The sequence below is a fragment of the Cinclus cinclus genome, chromosome 2 (genome assembly GCF_963662255.1).
Source record: "Cinclus cinclus chromosome 2, bCinCin1.1, whole genome shotgun sequence".
Taxonomy (NCBI): domain Eukaryota; kingdom Metazoa; phylum Chordata; class Aves; order Passeriformes; family Cinclidae; genus Cinclus; species Cinclus cinclus.
The window spans coordinates 76,868,995-76,891,496 of record NC_085047.1 but is presented as its reverse complement, the minus strand read 5'-3'; the positions used below and the strand labels follow the sequence as shown (position 1 = coordinate 76,891,496).

The 22,502-nt window shown below is 39.1% G+C and overlaps 1 protein-coding gene and 1 non-coding gene across 5 annotated transcripts; both read left to right on the top strand.

The window, feature by feature from the left end:
* The first annotated feature begins 108 nt into the window (after positions 1-108).
* Positions 109-14,380, top strand: TGDS (TDP-glucose 4,6-dehydratase). 4 transcript variants are annotated; one of them, XR_009932977.1, is made up of 12 exons: positions 109-405; positions 1,831-1,897; positions 2,311-2,379; positions 4,059-4,149; positions 5,147-5,289; positions 6,760-6,858; positions 7,694-7,753; positions 9,368-9,411; positions 9,684-9,849; positions 10,412-10,470; positions 11,254-12,487; positions 12,858-12,901. XR_009932977.1 is itself a non-coding variant. In XM_062487802.1 (12 exons), exons 1-12 carry the CDS (start codon positions 329-331, stop codon positions 12,956-12,958), a joined length of 1,074 nt encoding a protein of 357 aa, XP_062343786.1. In that variant the 5' UTR covers positions 109-328; the 3' UTR covers positions 12,959-14,380. The 4 variants fall into 4 exon arrangements, 3 of the variants coding, with proteins under 3 accessions (XP_062343786.1, XP_062343788.1, XP_062343787.1); XM_062487802.1 differs by having other exon boundaries at positions 12,390-12,487; positions 12,858-14,380; XM_062487804.1 differs by lacking the exon at positions 12,858-12,901 and having other exon boundaries at positions 11,254-11,301; positions 12,390-12,453.
* A 3,740-nt stretch (positions 14,381-18,120) lies between these two features.
* TRNAF-GAA (transfer RNA phenylalanine (anticodon GAA)) lies at positions 18,121-18,193 on the top strand. Its single transcript has one exon. It is a non-coding gene; the product is annotated as a tRNA-Phe (tRNA).
* Positions 18,194-22,502: the final 4,309 nt, after the last annotated feature.

The window sequence follows — 22,502 nt, the reverse complement described above, 5'->3', positions numbered from 1 at the left end:
CGTGACCGGGCGACCAGGCCCCGCCCCTGTGGCAACGTGTCCCGTTGCCGGGTCCGGCCGTAAGTTGAGAGAGCCAGAGTCGTAAAAGAGGTGGGCTTCAGTCGCCGCTGCATGCGGAGGCGAAGCGTTGGCCTTTTTCCCACGCCGCGCCCGCCCCGCTGTTGGTAGCCTCTGAGACGGTGACAACTCCGCTCCTGGGGCCGCGTGGGGAACAAGGAAGGCGATCTTTCGATGAGCCTCTTGTAGGCGTGAAGCCCACGGGCCCGCGCCGTGCACGCGCAGCCGTGGGAGAAAGGGAGTGAGGGGCCGGTGCCGTAAAGCGCGGGCGATGTCGGGGCGGGCGGACCCCGCGTCGTCGCCGGTGTTCGAGAAGCGGGTCCTGGTGACAGGCGGCGCCGGCTTCATGTGAGTGAGCCCCGCGGGGACGGAGCGGGCCGCCGGCCTCTTGCTCAGGGGCGCGGATGAGACGTGGCGGGTGGGGGTCCCGCGGTGCCGCCTCCCTTGTGCCCGTCTGGGCCCGGGTCCTTGGCGCCGCTGGCGCGGGCCACTTTCTCTCGGGAGCTGCTGGTGACTCGACCTTGTCGTGGGTTCTGAGGTGGTAAGTGCTGGGGAGCGAGCTGGGAGGCTGCCCCGGCAGTCCTTGCCTGCGGCCGGCGAGGTGGTGAAAGAGGGGCCGGCCGGCGCTGGCAGTCGGTGTTCGGCCTCAGGCGGGACGGGGCTGCCCGGAGGAGGGCAGCGGAGCTGGTGAAGGACCTGGAGCACAAGCAAGCCTTACGAGGAGCGCCTGAAGGAGCTGGGGTTGTTTTGCCTTTAGGCGAAACAACCTCATCGCTCTCTTCAGCTCCCTGAAAGTGGGATGTAGTCAGGTGCGTTTCAGCCTCATCTCCCAGGCAGCAAATGAGAGGACAGTCTTTAGGTGCGCTGGCGGAGGTTTAGGTTGGACATTAAGAAGAATTTTTCATATAAAGGGTGATTAGATACTGCACTGTCAAGAGTCGCTGCCCTTGCATGTGTTCAGGAAACGACGAGACATGGCCCTTAGTGCCGTGGCCTAGTTAACAAGGTTCTGTTTGGTCATAAGTTGGACTCGATGATTTCGGGTCTTTTCCAGCCTGATGGATTCTTTGGGTTGAAAGCGGCAGGGCTTCGAGCCAGCTGCTTTTTCCCGTATCAACCCCCCGTGCTGTAGGCTCAGTTTAAGTCAGAGAAAGGTCTGGTCCGTCTTAAGCATGAGCCCTTCAGTGTGCTTGGGGTCAGAAGCTGCGAGAGGGTTAAATTTCTCTGTGTGAATAACCCCTGAACTAACCTGAACTCTCAGAATGAACTTCATGTACACCTGACTGTGTCAAAGGGGCAATGCTACCTGGTTGTCGCTTCTTACACCTAACAGCATGTCATAGACTTAAGTGATAGGAATCACTGCTGTGGATTAGGTTTGTTGACTGGTTCTCCCTGATACCTGATATGTAAGCTTTAGAGTACAAAAGTATTTTACAATAACAATTGAAAATAGCATATAATTTTGGGTTTTTTTTTAAATGCGGGCAGTGCTGATTTCTTTCATTATAGGATGAACTTTTATTCTGATTTTTAGTTTCTTAACCATATGCACTATATATATAAAATATTAAGATAATATATAGAATATATATTAGAATAATGCTGACATGTTAAAATATATTTGAATTTGTCTTTCATCTGTCTTGAATATATCCCCTCCTTTCCCCAAAGACTTTAAAAAAATGCTGAATTTATTTGGTATTTGTCGTTTCTTTATTACCTTAAAGCCAAGTATATATTTGTACAATATGTTTTTCTTCTGTCCTGCAGTGCTTCACATGTAGTTGTCTCTCTTGTGAAGAGCTATCCAAACTATCTGATTATAAATCTGGATAAGGTAATAGCTTGTTTTTTTCTTGATATAGACAACTGTTTTAGGTGATTTATAATGCAGTCTATAAAATGTTGAAATTTATATGGTTTATTGTTAGTTACTAATTTGTATTTTTTTTATTTTCCATTTGTTCCTGTGCAAAAAAAAAAAAAAAAAATCAACTGGTGGTCAGAAAAATAATGAAGTTTTTCAAGCTTTAAACATCTGTTTAAGAATTTTTGCAGTTAGGGTATCTTTTGGAGATTTGTACTTTTAAAGTTTCACATCTGCTTGTGAAGTAGGTTTTTTTTTTGTTTGTTTGTTTTTTGAAATAAGTTTTTACTTTATTCTCAGACTTTCCAGTGGTTAGGTTGGTTTTGAGTTGCCCTTTTTGCTTCCATGAAACCCACTTACTGATGTGTTATATTTCTTTTTAGCTCGACTACTGTGCAAGCTTGAAGAATCTTGAAACTGTCTCTGGGAAGGAAAACTACAAGTTTATCCAGGTGATAGAGCCTTCTTTCCACAAAATGTGACTTTTTACAGATTTGTGGTGTACTACTTCCACAGTTTTGTCTTCTGACAGGAGATGGATTTTGATGTATTGTTCAGATCAATATTTGGACTTGCTGGGCTTGTATGCTGAGGTTCCTCCTGTCTAAAAAAGGCAGCACTGGTGCTCATCTCTCTGTCTTGGGGTCTGCCCAGCGTTGCAGGACATCTGGGAAATGCATATAGTTCTGTTTGCTGAAACAGCTCCTTTCTCAGAGGTAGTAGATGTAAACTTGCCTTTTTTTGTAGATTCAGGCAAGGCTGGGAGCTGAACTTGCCCTGACCTGTTGGTGACCCCCATGACTGTTTATGTTTTTATGAACCACCTCTTTATTTCAGTAAGGGATTATATCTGAGCTTTTGGGATAAAAGTTGCATGAGAGAAAAAGGACAGCCTGTATGCAGACATGCACATGTGTGTAGTTTCAGCATGATCAAAGTGGCTTTTTGGTTATTTTCCTAAGGTTTTTGATTGTTTCCAGTGTGCAGTATGAACTGTACGAATGCTGTATAAAAGCCTTGTTACCTGGGTAGATATTGACATTTAATTACTGGAGAGAGTTTGGAGTTCTACAAGATACCCTTTAAACAGTCAGTTCCCTGTGTGAAGCAGGGGAACAGTAACTAGGAATGATGTGGCTATACTGCTTTTGAACAAGGGTAGGAATATGTTTTCCAAAACTTACATCAGTATAAATAGTTCCAACTTTTCACTGTGGGATTTTTTTTTTGTTTGGGCTGTGTGTTTGGGTTATTTGTTTGTTTCTGGTGGTTTTTAGAGGCAGTTAATCACAGCTTAACATCCAGCTTAACAACCAAGCATAAACCAAGTTTACACTGACAGGAAAAAATGGGCTGGAGAAGATAATCTCTGATGTGCAACCCTTACAATTAGAACTGTAACACTGGTACTGACCTTAAGAGACTGCAAGAAGGATGTACTCTCTAGTGGTACTGTAGAAAGGAAGTCTGTTTTGGAAAGTAGAACAGTAATTTTAGAAAATTTGACTCAGGGACTGTATGAAAGATACATTTTAGTCACAATTTCTGTTGTTGTTCAAGCGTAGATGTACTAAACTTGAATTTCTGTTTAAAAAAATTAGTGCTAGCCATTAGTTCAAAATAATGTCTCTTATTTAAAAAAAATATGTCAGTTAAAAAAAGTAAATCACCAGAATAAACAGCAAGCAGCAAAACCCTTGCAAGACATATTCTAATTCCCCTTAGTGGGAATCCACTTCTCTTTTTGCAGTGCCACTAGATGTCCCTGCCTGCTTGCCAGACTGGGAGCTTTTACTTGCTCTGGGAACTTGGCATTTCGTCCTCAGTGTTGGAGCTCCACACTGTACTTTTGTTATGTGTATTTTTGGACACAATGCTGTTTCTAATGTTAATAGTTACATAAATTCTGAAATAAGTTGCGTTGAAGACTTTTTTTTAAAAATGGCTGAAATTTGATGCGTGGTCTTATTTTAGACATGGCATTGATATATTGCCAAGAGCTTAGTTGATAGTGCTGTTTGTATCCTGTGTTCCCTTTGTAATGGTTTTTATGTGACACTTGGTACAAAGGGAAGTTGACTATTTTCTATCAAAATAATTTGCTTTTTTTGTTTGTTTGTTTCCTATTTAGGGAGATATTTGTGAACCTGATTTTATAAAGCAGCTCTTTGAAACTGAGAAAATAGATATAGTCCTTCATTTTGCAGCCCAAACACATGTAGGTGAGCATTGCTGCATGTTTTGATATTTGTTTTCCATGGCTATACCTCCTTGAAATATGTGCCAGTATACTTTTTTTGTCTTTTTCCCTTCATATAAACCAAGGATCCAGTTTGTCTCTACAAATCACATGTCTGGTGGCCTTTTTAACTCAGAAGGATTCACAGCCTTGATTTAAAATGTGCTTCATCTAACTGTTGTCTTGTTTTCATTGCACGTAAAGGTACCTTTTTCTTTGCATTGCATTTTAAAATTCTATCTAGCCTCACACATAGCTGACAGTGTACTGAGGGAGTCATAAAGACAGTGGAGAGGGGCTTTGTAGGCAGTCTGAAGTTTTTACGTAACTGGCTCCAATGTCATATGAAAAAACGTCGTGAAAGCTGAAGGATTAGGTCTAAGTCCCATTGGAATCTTGTCTCCATGCTAAAGAGAGAGAATAAATTATAAAGAGTCTATTTCAAATGGCTGCTTTTTAGTATCACTGTTAGTAAGAACCGTCCCCACCATACTCGGTTTTTCATGAGAACACTCCTCAAAGAATTCACCAGGAAAAGACTTCTCAAAATTGTCAGATTTGATAGGCACAAAGTCAGTAGGTCAGGGGAACAGTTGTAAGAATCAAAATAGCTGCTGGTGAGTTAATAGTCATGGATCCATATTGCATCTTGCAATTACTGCTTGTAAACTGTCTTTGAATGACACTTTTCTGACTGTACTTAGCCTTTCCTCCTGAGATGGGAAGTAATTGTACTGCCACTTAGATAAAGTTAGATAATGCTATTTTAGATGAAAAAGTCCATAGCCAACAAGCTTTTTCTCATGATTTCAGCCTCTTGTTGAGAACAAGGATTTTTGTCTTCAAGTAAGTGTAGAAGGTGCTTTCATTTAATAAGGACCTTGCTATCTGACAGATCTATATTGTAGCCTCCAAGTGGAACCTATAGCCCAGTCTTGCCTAAATTTAATCAGAATTGTCTGGTTTTTTTTTTAATGTAGATCTTTCATTTTGGCATGCCCTGGAATTCACCTATGTGAATGTTTATGGCACCAATGTGCTGGTTGCTGCTGCACATGCAGCCAATGTGGAGAAGTTTGTCTATGTTAGTACAGATGAAGTATATGGAGGTAGCACTGATGAGGTGAGTTTAAAAATGCATGAGGATTTTTCTAATTTACCTGCTTTTAATAGTGAAAAATAGTTGAGTTTAGCTTTCCTGGGCCTCTGTAAATGTTTGACTTCAAGTAAACACTGGCTGCTTTAGAAAGCTGAGTATCAAAATTGTGCTGATTTTTTTTTTCTTTTTTCCCCCCCCATAACTTGTTTTATATTGAATGTTTATTGTCTAAAGCAGTGAAATTTGGGTCATTAATGGTGTCACACTGCTCAGAGATAGTATCAAAGCAGTGTATTATCCAGGTTTTGTCTTGGAGCATTCATGAGACTTCAGTAATATGGAGAGCTTGACAGGAGGGCACTGCTTTATATTCTAGCTAAAATACTAACAGGTAGTGACAATTCAAACAGGAGACAATTCCTGTATTACTGTAATAAATATTCAGATGTTTCTTATTGTTGTATGCAGATCTTGGTTTTTTGAGAATTTATATCTGACCTTAATTCAGGAAACGTAATTTAGCTCAGTTAAAAGGCAGATTATGCATGTTCATCTTTTTAAAGACATAAATAAAATCAAGGAGCCTTTTGCCATAGTCCCTGGAAGTATTAATGTACTTCAGAAGAGTTTTGTGCACTTTCTTATTATCACAGTGTCTTTATCAGTTCCCTCAACACAACTTCCATCTGTAGGCTTTTATGATACCCAAGGATGGTGTTTTCTTGTGTGTAGACCTGTGGCTTGGCTGGTACTTTCAAGAGAAATTTTTATGTCTCTGGGCCTTGAAAAGAGAACTTTAATCTGTTTTTTCTTCTCTTTGGAAACCACACTAGAAATTTTTGTAGAGATTTTTTTAGGGGAGGAATGCCTTTTCATTTCAGAGGCAAAGGTCATACAAGAACAGTGAGTGTTTTAATCACGTTAAGGTGATTGTTACCAATCACACCTTGTGTAGTATCCCTCCTTTTGGTTTGTTTTTTTCTCCCTTCAAGTGAAAAGTAGATTAAAGTGTCAGGTTAGCTGGAAGATACCTGTTCTGGACCTGGTATCTTCCATGTAAAAGCTTTGGAAGCTTTTGGGTTGCAATTCTACATTTTTTGCAGAAATACAGTTACAGAAAAAATTTAATAAAGGGCCCCTTTTATTTAGGACTGAAATGTGAATTTGCTAGTATTGCCCCAATTGCTCTCAGAGGCAATATGAACCCAAAAATATTAAGCCTCCCTGTAGCAGCAGTGATTATTTAATAAGATAAAAATCTGAGGACCTGCTGTTGTGAGGTAACTCTGTTACAAGTATAAAAATATTACTGCTGGTAATCTGGCTGCCTCCTATGTTCAATAAATAGGCTGTCTTTTGTTATGGCCTTCTGTTGTAAGCGGACTTTGTCAGACTGATGTGCTTGGATATTTAGGGATTTTTATTTCTTTTGTCACTTTAAAGCTTATCTGGGCAAAATAAATTGAGTAATGCAAATTTTTGTTTTCATTTTAGGAATTTGATGAATCCTCACCAAAACGTCCGACAAATCCGTATGCCTCCTCCAAAGCAGCTGCAGAGTGTTTTGTTCAGTCTTATTGGGAAAGGTACCAAGTAAGTCTATGGAAGCTTCACAAACTCTGAAGCCTGTAATTAAGTGTCTTTATTATGTACATAAGAATATGAAAGAAAAATCAGTACTAGTCCACACAGTGCCACTTCTTCCCTTATTGTTAGTCTTGTAGTCTAGTAGTTTGGATGTGTTAGAGAATCTCCCCCAGTAAGTTCTAGTAAGTTGTGAAGATACACTGCGAGACAGTGGGATGTTTTTTAATTTTTGTTTTTTAAATCAGCTGAAAATGTGCTTTGATAAAATGGTGAAAGAGAACATTAGGAATTTAAAAACTGGTGCTAAGCTTGCAGGAAGTACAAAAGTATAAAGAAGTAGAACATGCATCATTCAAATTGTATTAAGACTAGGCTTATAGTTAAAGCAAAAAAAAGATTAAAAGCCCCTTTAGTCAGATTTGTTTAAGCAAACACATTTATTATTTTGGATACTTTAGACTTCTGTTCTTGATATATGATGTTTTTGCTGTAAAGTGAACAAGAATAGGATGTTCATGACCTGCGAAACATACTGGAATAAGTAGGAGTTAGTCAGTCTTCAGTCAACCAGATACACATAGGCAATGTCCTGCGGTGGTTCCAGAGCAAGAGAGATTTCAAGCATTTGTCACCTGTGGTGCTCCTAACAGGCTGAGAAGGCTGGAGGCTTTTGCCTGTTGAAAGAAATACAGAGAGCTTTATTCAGTAACATTTGTAAGGGCTTTCAGATTTTTGAGTAAGCACTGTGCATGTGTTGGTTTGTTAATTGATCAGCGGGAAGCCTACAGATTTTTACTGGTATATGCTTTCTTATATAATCATGTATGTTTAATGCTCTCAGTTTCCAGTTGTCATCACACGGAGCAGTAATGTTTACGGACCACATCAGTATCCAGAAAAAGTAAGTTGAACTGTGCTTTTCTCTGAGCTTCAGTGTATCAGAATTCAGGGCTGCAGTGATGCTACTTTTTTCTCATGTGCATGGGATGACTTTTGAAAAAAGCACCCTTGCAATTAATGTGTGATTTTGTATTTTGAGCTTACACTAACATGTCTTACCCTGATCACATATTTTTTGGTTGTTGATAAAACTTCAGTTAGAGACTTGTATGTACTTTAAATTAATTTTGTGGCAGCAACTTTGTTTTGTAATTTTTCTGTTTTTCAAAGGATATTTTGACAGAGTTCCCCTACAAATCACATTAATTCACATCATGTTCTGTAATTGTTTGGGTATTTAATAACTAAGGGAAACCTTTAAAAAAATAAACTGAGAATACAATGTCTGGTATAGGAAGGGATGTTCCAACCTGCACAGAAGATAAGTAGGACGGAGCTATAGCATTCATATATAAGGTGAGAAGTAGTGTAAAGTGACTTGTAAAGCTTTGCATGTGCTCATACGGACCTTGCAGGGTTACTATTTAAAACAGTTATTTGTGAGAAGGAGTTGCCTTTTAAAGTCAGTACCAGAATCTGCTTGGTTGGTGAATGGAAATACACTGGTGAAATGAAAGTGATAATTACGTGTACTTTCTGGAGTTTGGAACTCATGGGAAATGTAGCTCTATTTTACAGTTCTGTTGAGGTGTTCTTTAATTTAAGTAGTTTTTCACCATTTGTGGGGTTTTTTTCCCCCAAATAAATTTATTTGCACCTACATTATTGCAGGTGGGTAAGCAGTGGCTTTTAGAATACATTTTACATTGGTCTGTGTCTTGCTTACAGGTTGCATGATTGTTGGGGATATATTCAGGGGATGTATTTGACTTACATATATTTGCTTTATATTTGACTTACATATATTCTTCTTCACTTACCAAATTTTAGTTACTGCTGAAAACACAGCACAGGGCTACATGAATCTTCAGTTTTATCTGGTATTCTGTTCCAGTGTTTAGAGTAGGAAGTTAAATTTAAGTACTTTGAGTAGTTTTCTAATGGCTTCAGTTTAAGGACTAATAGTGGGAGCAATTTTTCAGAACTGTCTGGGGCATTAAGAATGGATTTAAGCTTGTAGATGAACATAATGTAAATCTTTGTGCAGCAAGTGCACTGTCACTTGATCTATGTTTATCCATGTTATTTTAAAATTCACTGTTCATTCTCTTCCAAATTTAACTATTTTAACAACTCTTTGGTTCTCGATTTACTGCAGTTTGCTGGATGTTTAAACTTTGTTTCGAACTGTTGGCAATAATTATTTGAAGTCAGACTGATGCACTGCTGTGTGTAAAAGTAATGGGAACTTCTTTTATTTTTGTAAAAATGTTACATTTGTAACAGCCAGAAAGACAGTATTTATGATACAATAGAGGCATCTACTCTTACAAAACAAAATCCTTGCAGTTTCTAGGCTTGATACATTCTTTCATTCGACTTCATAAAACTTAGAGGTATTTAAAGGATCTTACTAAAAATACTTAATGCTATGTAACTGTTGAAGTTCCTTACGCTTTGTAGAGTAACAGATGCTAAAATAGTGGAGTAATTTTGTTGTTGTTTAATTCCTTAGGTTATTCCAAAGTTTATATCTCTTTTGCAACAGAACAGAAAATGGTAGGTAGCTCACATTATTTTGGTAGTATTTGTGCTATAAAACTGTAATTGCAGTTATAAATATGTGCTAGATTGTAAAATGATAGTTACGTAACTTAAGTTGTGAATCTCTTATTTTAGTAACAGGATTTCCTTAAAGTAAAGGATTGTCAGTTACTTAAGGTACCTTCAGGCAGCCATGTAACAGCAAAACAGCTTAAAACACAGTCCAGTAAATTGAATGCATCTATTGGAGGACTAAAAAAGTTCTTCTGTCTTTTTCTTGTCTTAAGCTGTATTCATGGTTCTGGACTTCAGAGAAGGAATTTTCTTTATGCAACTGATGTGGTAGAAGCGTTCCTTACTGTCCTGAAGGAGGGGAAGCCGGGTGAAATTTATAACATTGGAACTAACTTTGAGATGTCCATTGCCCAGCTTGCTAAGGAGCTAATCCATTTAGTGAGTAAACAGTTCTGATGCTATCCTTTACTAGTTTTATTGCACATATGATTAATTCCACAGACCTTCTGTAGCTCTGAAAGAGCTTAGACTTGCGGTGGGTATTGGAAGATCCTTGCAGCTGAATCATGTGCTACCCTTTCGGTGGCAGCTGGACTAAGTTTGCAGTATGGGCTATCCTGCATGGGGTTGCTGCATCAGTTGTCCTGACTGGAACATACCTTGACTGGCATCATGATTAATTACCTTTTTTTTTTCCATGCTGGCTGTTTTAGTTTTGGTCTGCGAATATGGGACTGTTAAAGTCTAACAGTTTGATTGTGGATCAAACCAGTGCTCTGGATGAAGGAGACAGGTTGGAGTTGTTCTAGATAATTTGGTAACTTTGGTGGTTTGAAGACTCAGTATACAAAGGACCATTTCTGTTTGTGGCTTACATTTTTTATTTGGTGGTGTTTTTTTCTTAATAAACTTAAGTCTTGTTTAAAACCCTCCATTTTTAAAATATATGTTTAGGCAGCCCAGAATGGATGGAAGTGATACTTGTCTTTCTTCTTTACAGATAAAGAAGACCAGTTCAGAGTCTGAAATGGAGCACTGGATGGATTATGTCAAAGACAGGTGAAGAATGTGGAGGACATGCAGGATGTGCTGCACATGCAGGATAGTTTTGTCCTGAAGGTTTTCTGAGACTCTTAGCCAAATAGTTTTTTGTGGAAGTGTTTCTGCTCTAAAGGAGGGAACACTTTTGAGGGAGTAAGAGCTGTTTTGCTTCCTTGATTATTATTTTTTTTTTTTTTTGCTAGTGGATTTGACATCTATGTTCTAGGTTCTGTATAGGGAATGGGATTTTCCTTTGTAATTTGGATCTGTTGGTCAGAATGAATTTCTTGAAGGGAAACATAAAATGCTATTCGCTCTTCAGACTTGGTTCATACTTCTCAATACTGAAGTATGCTTTGGGAAGAGAACAGGTTTTACAGAGCAGCTAAAAACTAAATCTTTTCTGTACAGTTGTTTGGGACAGTTTATTCAGTGTACTTTGTATTCAGCATCACTGAGTGAGATGAATCCCATCATCTCTCACTTAGCTTTTACTATTTTGGAGGTAATGTGAATAATTGAGACTTGGATGTACTTTGTAGTAAGACGCAGTCTCCACAGGCAGAAATATGTGCCTGTGGAGTGTAGTTAGCTTTAGATTTCCATCTTAAGCTGAAGCTGCTCTCTTTAAAGTAGATGTAAAGCTCCAAGGTACCAAAGTTAAGGCAGTGGTAAAAATGGGTAGCTTTTATAGATATGCTTTTGCTGTGTGCTTTCATCCTTAATTTCAGGCTTGGTTTGGCTCTGCTCTTTTATATCCATTTCTTTTCTGCAGCAACAATGAGTCTCTGCTTACTTTAGATATCAGTCTCTCCAGAGTGATTAGAAATGATGTGTCTACTGATAGCAGTTAAGTATTATGGCCTTTAGAATTCCCACTTTCTGTTCACATTTAGGTTGTTATCATGGCAACTGAAGTGTCTTTAAAAATGTGCTAACTTTTGTTTTTAAAGGAAATGTTCCTCAGAATCCCATCTCAGTATATTACAGGACTTTGAACAAAATGTCTTTGGCTCACATGATGTGAGCGTTTAGGAGTTCTCAGTGTGATTCAGTTTGAGATATTTCTTCTTGTGTATTGGGCCCTGTCTACTAATGCTTAAACATAAATGGACTTGAGAAAACTAACCACATAGGATTACATGTTTCAGGGTGTGTTGAGGTCATATAAATGATTGTTAATATATCTAATTTATGACTATATAATTCTATAATTAGTGACTTAAAGGTCGTGAGGGTTACTTGCTGTGGAAAAATTAGTTCAGCTCCTGCTTGAGATTAATGTTACAGTAACAGTGGTAAGTGTTGGTTTGTGCCTGCACATGTACCTTGACTATTCAATATGCCAGTGCCAGTAGTGCAGGATTGCTAGACTAGGCTACCTATCTGCCAGACTGTGGAAGTGAAAATTTCTGCCGTGCTTAAATATCAGATGTGTCTTTCTGTGTTGAATCTTGCACCTTGGGATTCTACATATTCAGTATTACTAAGTTTATGTAGCTAATGAGCCACTGAGATGATGCCTCTTCGGAAGCCTGTGTATTTTAAATCGGGAGTAAGTGTAAATTTGTGGGTTTTCAGGATGAAAAATGTAAATGCTAATATTAGAAAACACTGGCTCTGTGTTGCAAATGCACTGATTTGCACAAATGCGTTGGCAGTGATTTGAGTTTTCTGTTCATTTTTGTGCCAGTAGAATACTAATTAATATTTATTCTAGTCAATTTCAAGTAGTTGGCTGTACAAACTGAATTGTGTTGTTGTAGCTGCACTCAGCTGCCACCTATTTTTTGAAGGCAATGCAACCTGTTCATGTTGATGGGAATTTTCAAAATTGAAGCATATCTAATGTTCCTTGGAAAAGTGTGAGGTACTGTATCTCTAATTAATGAGGTAGTATAATCAAATTGTTTTCTGTGTGCTAAAATTTTAACCAGGCCTACAAATGACCTCAGATACCCAATGAGTTCAGAAAAAATGCACAATTTAGGATGGAGACCTAAAGTGCCTTGGAAAGAAGGAATAACGAAAACAAGTAAGACTGATGACTTTTACACTGATTTAGGAGTGATGGGAGGAGGGAGAGGGAAAGGGGGAAATGGGCATATAGGTTAGTTAATGAGAAGCTGAAGAGATTGAATGTAACACTTGAATTTTAAGTAAAATTGACTGCTTTCTTAATAGTGAATTTACATGACATAAAAGAAAAAAGATAATCACTTTTTAATGCTAGAATAAGTCTTGCATAGAGAACTTATGAAGTTTAAACTAGATTTTTGTAATGTTATGGGTTAAAATCTTCCATAAAGAGCAATTAGCATATTGTTAGTCTTGTATCTGTGGAATATTTGGATTTCCCTGTTATCTCTGATCAGCTTGACTCATCAGCATTCTTTCCACATTAGTTGAATGGTACAGAGAGAATTTCCACAACTGGAAAAACTCGGAGAAAGCTTTGGAGCCCTTTCCTGTGACAGACCCATTTGCCCAGCTCAGTGGTCCATAGTGTGGCACAGAGCCTGAAGGAGTTTTTTCTACCTCATGTGGTCTTTTCTTCAAAGCCTTCAATCAAATGGCCACACTGGAGTCTTTATGTATTCAAGATACAAGAACCATGATGAGTAAAGAACCACAGTATGGCACAACTTCGGAATGGTTTCAGCACTTTATGAGTTGAACCTTGTAGTTTCAGCTTTCAGTGCAATACTCTATTCTCACTAGGTATTGACTTAAAAAAACCCTGTATGGAGTGAAGAATATTTATAATGTTATAAATTAGTGTACTGAAGTAAAATTTGCCTTATTAAGAATAATTAACTGTGATTGCAGCTTTTGGGACTTGGAGTTAAATTTGTTTTAGTTCTGGAATTATTAATCTGTATTTGTTTTTACAGTGGAATATATATAATTTTTTTGTCACTTCAGAGGGTTGGGTATTATTTTTAATCCAGGGGGGAAGTTATGTATTTTTTTGGAGACTATAAATTGATTGACAAATGGTTCTGTCCATTTCTCTGCTGGTGCACTATTAGCTTTTGTTAATGGCTGATTAAACTTACAATTTAAAGTTACTCTGACTTTAAATGCCCCTATTCAAAGGGAACAAGATGGGGGAAAGATGTCAAGAAGTAGCAGATGTTCTCCCTGAGATTTCCAGAAGCATTTCCTTACACTTTGTCCTCTTGTTACTGTATTGCTGTTTATTACATGTTAATTCCTTTTTCTTAGCTGTAATTGTAACAAACTTGAAATACTGGAACAGGGTTAATGTTCCAATGATTTTATTTTCTGTGATATGAAGGCTGCTTATGGTGAAAATTTTTTACATCTCTTTCTGTGAATTGTGGGTTGGCAGACCTTAATCAATGTGGTGTTTCACCATTTTTTCTGTAATAAACATTTTAAAGATAAAACAATATTTGAGTTTCAGTATAAAATTTTGAAAAACTTTAATTCTAGAAATATGTCAGTGAATCTTGTTCAAAGTGTGATTTAGTAATAAATATTACAGTGTAACTGGTTTCTCTTAATTAAGAAAAACATGCTGAAAAAGTGGATTGAGTTTGTTTTTTTTTTTTTTAACAAAGTGTTTCTTAGCTCTTCCTTTGTCCTGAAAAAGTTATCTTAACTTTTCTTTGAGGTAATGTTGCAAACGTAAAAAGGACGGCTGTTCTTGGTTTTATCACTTTAGCATCTGTAGTTGACACAGTCCCTGATCCTCTGTGGGCTGTGGGCAGAGCTGCAAGTGGCACAGGACTGGGATGCTGTGGTGTACTCAGAAAAAGCTGTGACTTCCAAAGGATCTCAGAAACTGGGAGTTAGTTCTTGAAACACAAGTGTTCCCATCTTCATCACAGCTTTTGTGTGGTGCACAGTGCTGTTGATAAAGTGCTACTTGTGTTTGACAAGATTCACTCTAAAAGAAGGCTAAGCAGGGAGTTTCTAGGCTTCCTGCAGTGCCAAGTAGGGGTTTCAAAGTCTTGGATCCTGTTATTGAAGGTGAGTTTTCTGTGACAAAGTGGGATAATAATACTATACTTGAATTGTGTGACAGTTCTATTTATTGGACTCCTGATACTTGGTGTAATGGAAGTAAAAGTCTACATTTGCTACAGGTAGAAGTTAGAGGACTTCCTACGTAATGATCTATTGCACACTTGGCTTATCAGATGTGCTTCAGTGGATGAATTACTGGAATGTTATTGTCAAACACATGTTGCTGATAACATTAAAATATTTCCTTAGTTTTTATACTTTTCTTGATACATAACTTCCTTACAATGTGCATCCTTCTATATGATATCCGTCTTACTGTTCTGTATTTTGTAAAAGTCAGTACCAGAAGTAGCTAAAGTGCTGGAAAGATCTGTCTTAGGTGTATTTGTGATTGCTGTGACAGCTGCTTTGAGTGGGTTGCATGAAAATATGTCTTTCACATCTCCTTATGCTGGAATACTGGCTGTGTTTTGTTTTAAAGAGTAGACGTTACAGATAACTAAAATCTTACTATTTTAAATGTGAATAAAACTTAATTTAAAAATATTTTAGACCTTTGAAAATAGGTACAGTGTCTTTGGGACATTAAAAATAGTGTTAGTGGAAATACACAGAAGAAAGCAATGGGGGGTGATTGGTTTATTGAAGAGAACTTTTGAAAGATGTTCTTAATCTATAGATACTGAAGATACAAGCATGGATGTTTATGCAACTGTCCAAAGAAGTGATATTGCCTGGAGTGGATTTTCAATAGCATCTATTAAGTTTTAGTGGGAGGTGTTCTAGATTATAATGTTTTTAAGATTTAATTCATCCAAATGTTTGAGATTTTTGTCTTTTTGTTATTACATGTATATATAAATAAATATATGCATGCACATTTTAAAATATTGAAATATATATATTTATGAGGCTTTTGCTTTGAGCTACTTTGCTGTAGATGGGATTTTCTTAGGTGAGTGATCTGGTAGGAGCATTTCTTTCACTTGTAAAAGTATTTTCTGTTAAAACAGCTTATTTTGCCATTAGCCTTCTGACTTCTGTAGGAAGAAAAGGACAAAGGATCAGCTACTAAACTGTCATTGTGGAGAAGTGTGATGCTTTTGGGTTTTATTTCTCACTAATTTTATTGGGAAGCATTTCTGCAGAAGGCAGAGGTAGTGATGTAAAATATTGTGAAGACTAATCTTTCAGTCCATTCTTTCAAGGTTTGTGTCACAGAACAAAGTGAGGCCACACCAGTAAGAAAATAAATGGGGTAAACGTGTATGTCACTTAACTGCTGAAACTTTCTAAAGGAGAAGGCCTGGACTTCAGCAAAGGTTTTGATTCAGCTTCTAGCAGGAATCTGGGAAGTTATGTTGGGATTGCCATTGGTTTGCATCTCTTTTTGGGATTACTGTTCTGAATTGGATCAGATCTTTGGGAAGCAGCTCCTGCAATCCCTTGTGCTTTGGGGAAAACCAACATTTCTACCTCACTGTCTTGGCGTACCACAGCTGCTATTCAGTGCATCCCTTGGCAGCATCAAGTGAAAGGATGTGGAAGACATTGAAGTGGGCAGGTGAGGCAGGGCTGTCTGCAGTCACAGGATCAGAGTGATTTGCCTGGGAAAGGATCTTAAAGATCACCTAGTTCAAGCCCCCTGCCACGTGCAGGGACACAGAGATCCGTCCCACCTGGCAGGTGGGGCAGCCACAGCTTACCCTGTGGGCTGTGCCTGTGGGGCATTTGTGGTGTGTGTGTGTGTACCAGCTCCAGTTTGTGCAACAGAGAGAGCCCTTACTTATTCCAAGGCTTTCTCTGATCTGACCCCTGCACTCGCTTAAATTTGTGTGCTGCTTGCATTAAGGGGTGTCAGCTGTGGTTGAGGCTGGTTTACACTGTCATAGGATGATGGACTAGAAAATACCTTTTACTTGTCCACCCTGAACTTCCTTTGATGTAGGACGAAGATTGTGGGTGAAAAATGGTGGTTTTTCTTTTTGGAAGTTGGGTTTTTTTGATTCAGAATGCTCCATTTTGCTGAAACTCTGTTCTTATGCTCATTAGACAGGCATGAAATGCAAATATCTTTCTACAGAAGGAAGAACTTTTTAATATAAACCCCCGGCCAAATTCTGTTATGGGAAAAGCTGACTCTTTTATTAAATATGCTATGTCTGAGACCGACTTGTCCTTCACTTGTATTTAATTTTGTTTTGCATTACCTTTAGTTTTTGTTTTCTCATTGCCATTTCCATTTGACCTGGCAAAAGAAAGATTAGTAAAACTAAGAATTGGAATAACCCATTGCTCCACAGTACCTCTGATTGTTGTGGTAATGTATGAAGACTCTTATGTCAAAAGAGTTTTCATTTCTGTGCATGCCATGACACATTTGGAGTTTATCTGCACCAAAGATCACAGATTGTGTTAGCTGCATCAGCAACATACTTGTTAAGGGATTACATTCATAATTTCTCAGCAAAACAATCGTTGCCAGTGGCAATGCAAAATCATGAGACAATGAGATTTTTGTATCGGTGTTGTTCACATACATCTTAAGCAAAGTTCGTGTGGGGCTTTTTAACAGCTCCTTAACTGAATATTTTTTGAAGAGTTTTTGTTTTCAGTCACTAAAGTGCTGGCTTAGTCCTCAGCCTTTGTACTCCTGAAAAGAGGTATTTGACTCCTGAAAACGTATCGCCTCCTGAAGAGCCCACAAATAGGGGACAACATGAGGAGAAATACACTCTGAAAAGGAAACAGGGTGACTTATATTACCAAATATTTCACATGGCTGGCTTGGCTGAGGCTGCTTCTTCCCCACTCGAAAAAGGAGGGATTTGTCAAATTCCTCTAGTACTGTGGAAGAGAGTATTGGGGTTTTTTTGCTAACAGAAGGGAGCAGCAGTGGACAGTTTTGCACAGCAGCCTCTCTTCCTTCACACAGTGTGCAGAATGTGAGTGGGAGTTGCCCTCACAGGTGGCTTTTCGCAGACCGTGGGCTGTGCAAATCAACACAAACTTGAGATGTCATTGCCCGCCAAAGGTGCTAATGTGGGTACTCCGATGCATCCTCTCCCTTCTCCCTGTAGCCACAGGAGTGTGCAACCAGTTGCCTGTTGAAATCAATGCTTAATCAACAACATGAAAGTAAACTTATTTTTCTTATTACACTGCTTAGCCAGGATTTGTGATTTATGTGGACACAGGGAGCTTCTCCAGTGGAAGACCATGGACACAAGAAGGTGGGGGTGCCCTTCCTGTTCATATCTTTTTGTGACACAATCGTCTCTGCACACAGTTTGTCAGGTTTTAAAATAAAATCCATGACAACTGAAGCTATGATATTGCCAATTTAATGCGCCTGTGTCCCACATAATGTCCTAGTTCCTGTTACCTCCCCCAATAATCCAGGGAGATAAAACACCTTGCAGATGCTAAAACACCTTCATTCTGACATGTGTGTTCTTGTGTGCAGATGTTTGTATATACATAATTTTGTGTTACTGCTGATTTGTCTTTGGCTTACGGCACAATTTTGTTTGCGAAGACCCATGAATGACTCGTTGGTGGCATCCAGTGCTGCGTAGCTAGTAACATTTATTTTTATCGGGTGGGGCAGCCGGGTGACAGGTAAAGGAGAACAGATTAGTGCTATCTCACTGCAGCACGCTCACCACGGCAGCCGAAATAGCTCAGTTGGGAGAGCGTTAGACTGAAGATCTAAAGGTCCCTGGTTCGATCCCGGGTTTCGGCAGAACCGTTTTCCTCATTTTCCTCGCCCTGCCCGGGAGGTGGCGAGCGGATGCTGCGGCCGGGCTGGCCCCGGGCTCGGAGCCGCCTGCAGGAGCCGGCCCGGCTGCCCCGGGGCTTGTGCAGCACCCCGGGGTTTCTTACCCGGGCGCGTCCCGGCTGTGTCGCTCCTGCTGCAGCCTGCCCTGCCTTTCCCTTTCGATTTTCAGCTCCTCTAAGATGAAGCTTTTGATCTAGGATGGAAGAAATGAAAGCAGCGAGCTTCATTCCCAGTCCCTCCTTTACCCTTCGCCATCTCACGGCGGCAGGGAGGAAAGAGGAGAAAGTGAAACTGCATGAGGAGCGGGATCACCGGGAAGGAAGGAAGGAAGGGAAGACAGGGACACAGGTGGCTCTAGGGGCTGGGGACTGGTACAGAACCATTAGAGGTTGCTTCTTGCCAAAATCTGAAGCACAGTTCAAAATTTCCCGGACCTCACTATTCCTCTACTGTCAATAGATGGCTGAAGCTATTTTACTTCACAGAAAGCCAAAGGAATAGCTTCGAGGCCAGGAAATCTGGTTAATTGATGTCGCCTACTCTTTATCGTTCATCTGATTCTTCCTGTTCCTTTGTTTACTTGTAAGTTGAGAAAAAAAAATTGCATTCTCTGAAGTATATTTTTAAGGCGGGAGTCTGGTTTTGATCTGAAGACATGAAGAGGAGGACAGTTCATTGGTTGACTTTGGTAATTTGTTGCAATTTCTTCAAATATTTACCTTTAATCTGGACCTGCCCTCTGTTTAACCTTTTCTCAGTTAGATCAGAGATCTTTCTTGGTACCTGGAATTTGGTCATCACAAAACTATCAAGTCAGCACCCACCTTTGTTTTGGTAAGCTAAAGAAATTAAATTCTTTGAGTCTTCAAGACATTTTCTCCTGCTTTCAGGATTTTTTTTTGATAACATTTTTAATACACTGACACCAGAAAAACACACAGAAAAACGACTTTCAATATTGATGTCACCAGTGCAAAACACAGCAGTAAACAATGTCCCTTACTCTTCTGTTCAGCACCTGTCATCTATTCATGAAAAGGTGTCACTGGTCCTTCTCTAATCACAGCATCACAACAAGCATTGGTGTTGAATTACTTGTCCAACACAAGGAATTTCACTGCAGACGAGTATCTTATCAGTAAAAAGCAAGGGTAGTGTTGCTTGGATCCTTACTGATCAGACAGATAAGAGGTAGTAAAGCTCCTTATATTGCTCTTTTTCCTAAAGATTTTTAAGGTTTTGAAATAACATTGAGACTGCAGACTTGAGTTCTCAGGGACAGAAGGAAATATTAAAATGATCACTTACAGCTTCTCCGAGTGTGTGATATCAAAAATGCTTTGTTTTTTTTTTTTTTGGCTAAAAGTGTTCAGTTGTTCATCAAAGACTTTTATGGCACTTTGAGGAAGAATTGGGAGACATTTTGTGACGTCAAACAGAAATGCACTGAAATACTAACAGTGATAGCCATGGGGACAGTGAGAATAAAGTCTCATTTTTTTTGTTTGGGGTGGGATTTACGTTGCACACACTGAGTAAGACCTGAAGTCTTATGTGGAAGAAAAGGATAAAATTAAGAGATAACCTCAATTCTGGAATTTTCAAACTCCTGTCTGTTTGATTTTGCAGGCTTGATGCACATTTCTAATGTGATTTGGCAGGTTCTGTGAAAATAACCTCAAGTGTTCCTGCTTAATTGCTTGTCACAGAATATTCAGGCATTTCTTCATTCAGCTATACCTTCTTTACACAATCTTCTTTTTCTACACTCCAGGCCTCTTCTTGCCAGCAAACATTTCCATTTATTTTTCTATCAGCTTCTTCCCTTAAGATGAACCCCCTGCTAGGACACCAATACAGGCTGTCTAATTAGGCCTTTGTGATTTAGTCACAAAATTCCTTCTCTGCAACTGGGAAGCTTCTCTGCTCCTACAGATATACTTACATATGCTTTTTTAAATGTCCATCAAATACTGAAGTTGATACCTCACAGGGATTCAGAGGGAAAAAACCTTATCATGAGTTTTCAGCCTCAGGCAAAGATTCAAAATCTGGTGGATTTGGTTCACATGCTTATTCCATGGCTGTCCTTGGCTCCTGTTTTAAGTGGATGAGAACTGGGGCAGGAGGAGAGGATCAGAGAGAGGCACACCCCACGTCCTAGCTCTGCTGCAGGCTGCAACAACTTTCAGTCACAGAACACGACACATAATGAAGAAGCTTAAAGCTTTCTTAAAGGTGAAATACCTCTATTTGGAATTTCTGACAGTGGTGGGATGAAGTTGCTGTTCAAGTAGGCTCAAGTGCAGGCGTTCCTCAAGCGAAATGCTCCTTCTTTCCCTCCGTGTCCCCCAAGCTGTACATCTACCTAATTTAAAGTCTCTTCCTTGTCCCTGAAGGAATTTCTGCACCTGATGTTTTTTTACTGTCTTGCCTACTTCTCAGCAATAAAATATTGATCTCTTTGGATTAAAAATTGGGTTTGTTTGATAGAGAAGATTTGTTTCTGTCTCCTGACTGAATGATTTCTGACTTTGTCTCTTTCACTGTATACAGACATCTGGTAAATCTCATTTAGTTACATAGTGTGACAGATATAAGGGGTTTAGAAAACATGAGTCAGGAGTCACATTTAGGGGTTTTTTTATGTTTTTAATAACAAATCTTAGTTATAGTCTTTTTTGTTTCTGAACCTACGGAACAACTAGAATGGTGTTTTACAATTTTTTGGGAAAGAAATGCAGTTAAAAAGACAAGAAAAATTTTCAGCTGATGATGCATTTCTAGAATCCAATAGTGTACATTCAAGTCTTTTATTTCCCCTGCCCCCCCTGTGAGCAAGCAGTTTAGGAGAGCTTTACCCTGTTTGAGTTCTGCTCAGGAACCTCATTTAAAGGAGCCTTTTTCTGATCCCTTTCATTGGGACTTTTGGGCTGTGGTTGTTTTTTATTTCCCCTCCTCCTTTTTATTTTTTCCCCTAGTGTTTTATGCCAGGGTTCCTACTTTATGCTTTTCTAGGAATATAGAACTCATATTCCATTGTAATGTAGAACTAGAAAATTTATGGTACAGTTACCAAGGCAAATTTGGGGCAGTTAAGTGAAACCTTAGCCTTCAGTCTTGCTATGGTCATCAATGCTATCTTTATTCCGCTGTGAACCCCAGGGGAAATATTATATATATATTTTAAAATGTACATGCATCCTCTTGCTTAAAGCAAGGGATCATTCATTACTTTGTCCAACAGTATTCTTGGAATTTAAACCGCATGACATGAGGGATGAGTACATTTGAATGCATTTTGTTCCATTTTTTATTTTCTATTGAGATGAGTAGTAGCATTAGTCTTTTGAATAAAGATTATGAGAGAAGAATGTCTTCTGGAACAGGCTTTGAAAAGTTGAATGTAGGGTTCCAACCCAAACTACACTGTGACTCTATAATTTCAGATATTACTTCAAATACTTGTCCTATCTTTCAGATTTTTTTTTTAATGTGTTACACAGCCAGATCTGGATTTCCTTCTTCGTATTTCTTCCTCTGTGACAGGGGCAATTTGTTGCCTGGCTGAATCATTGAGACGTGAGTCTCTGTCCTACCTATTTCACTTCACATTTTGTACTCTGGCATAAATCTACTCTGTGTAGATCAGGCCCTCCCCTACCACAGCCATTTAGTGACATTCATTTGATATCAGTGACATTTAGAATTTCAGTGTCTGTCTGAAGTTAAACTAGTCACTCTCACCTCCTTTTAAGATGAAGGTAGAGAAATTAGGACAGAAGACCTTGTCAAGATGCCTGTCTGAGAATGGGGTGCATTGTTCCCTGGAAGTGCTTCTTTCCCTTCATAGGGTACTGGTGAACATGAGGGTAACTGAGATTTAGTTCTCTTGCCTTCCAGATTCTGGCTTCCTTAAGTGAATCATACTTTATAATCTGTGACTGTCTTTATAGTACACCCAGGCTAGATGATGATGAAATAATTCTGAAGATAACACTGTCTTTGGGTAGGTGGTCACCACGGCAGCAGTTTAATCTGCCAGTCAGCATTGTGTTTGTCTAAATTATAAATGGCTTGATCTTATATCCATGTTCCTTTGTAATATGGACACTGGAAGAAGTGTGCTTGTTTAGTTAGAAAGTGACAGAGTACTGAGTCTCATAAGCCAAAGGATGATACTCAGTCATGATCACTGAAGAAGTTTCTCAGACATCTTGAATGAGGGAGTAGGATGAAAGAAAGATCTTACAAAAGAAATGGAAGTGCTCAA

Coding starts and splice junctions, on each gene's coding strand:
- TGDS (XM_062487802.1), top strand. CDS start 329: ATGTCGGGGCGGGCGGACCCCGCGTCGTCGCCGGTGTTCGAGAAGCGG. Junction 5,290..6,759: donor ATGGAGGTAGCACTGATGAG/GTGAGTTTAAAA, acceptor TTTTCATTTTAG/GAATTTGATGAATCCTCACC. Junction 10,471..12,389: donor ATGGATTATGTCAAAGACAG/GTGAAGAATGTG, acceptor AATTTTAACCAG/GCCTACAAATGACCTCAGAT.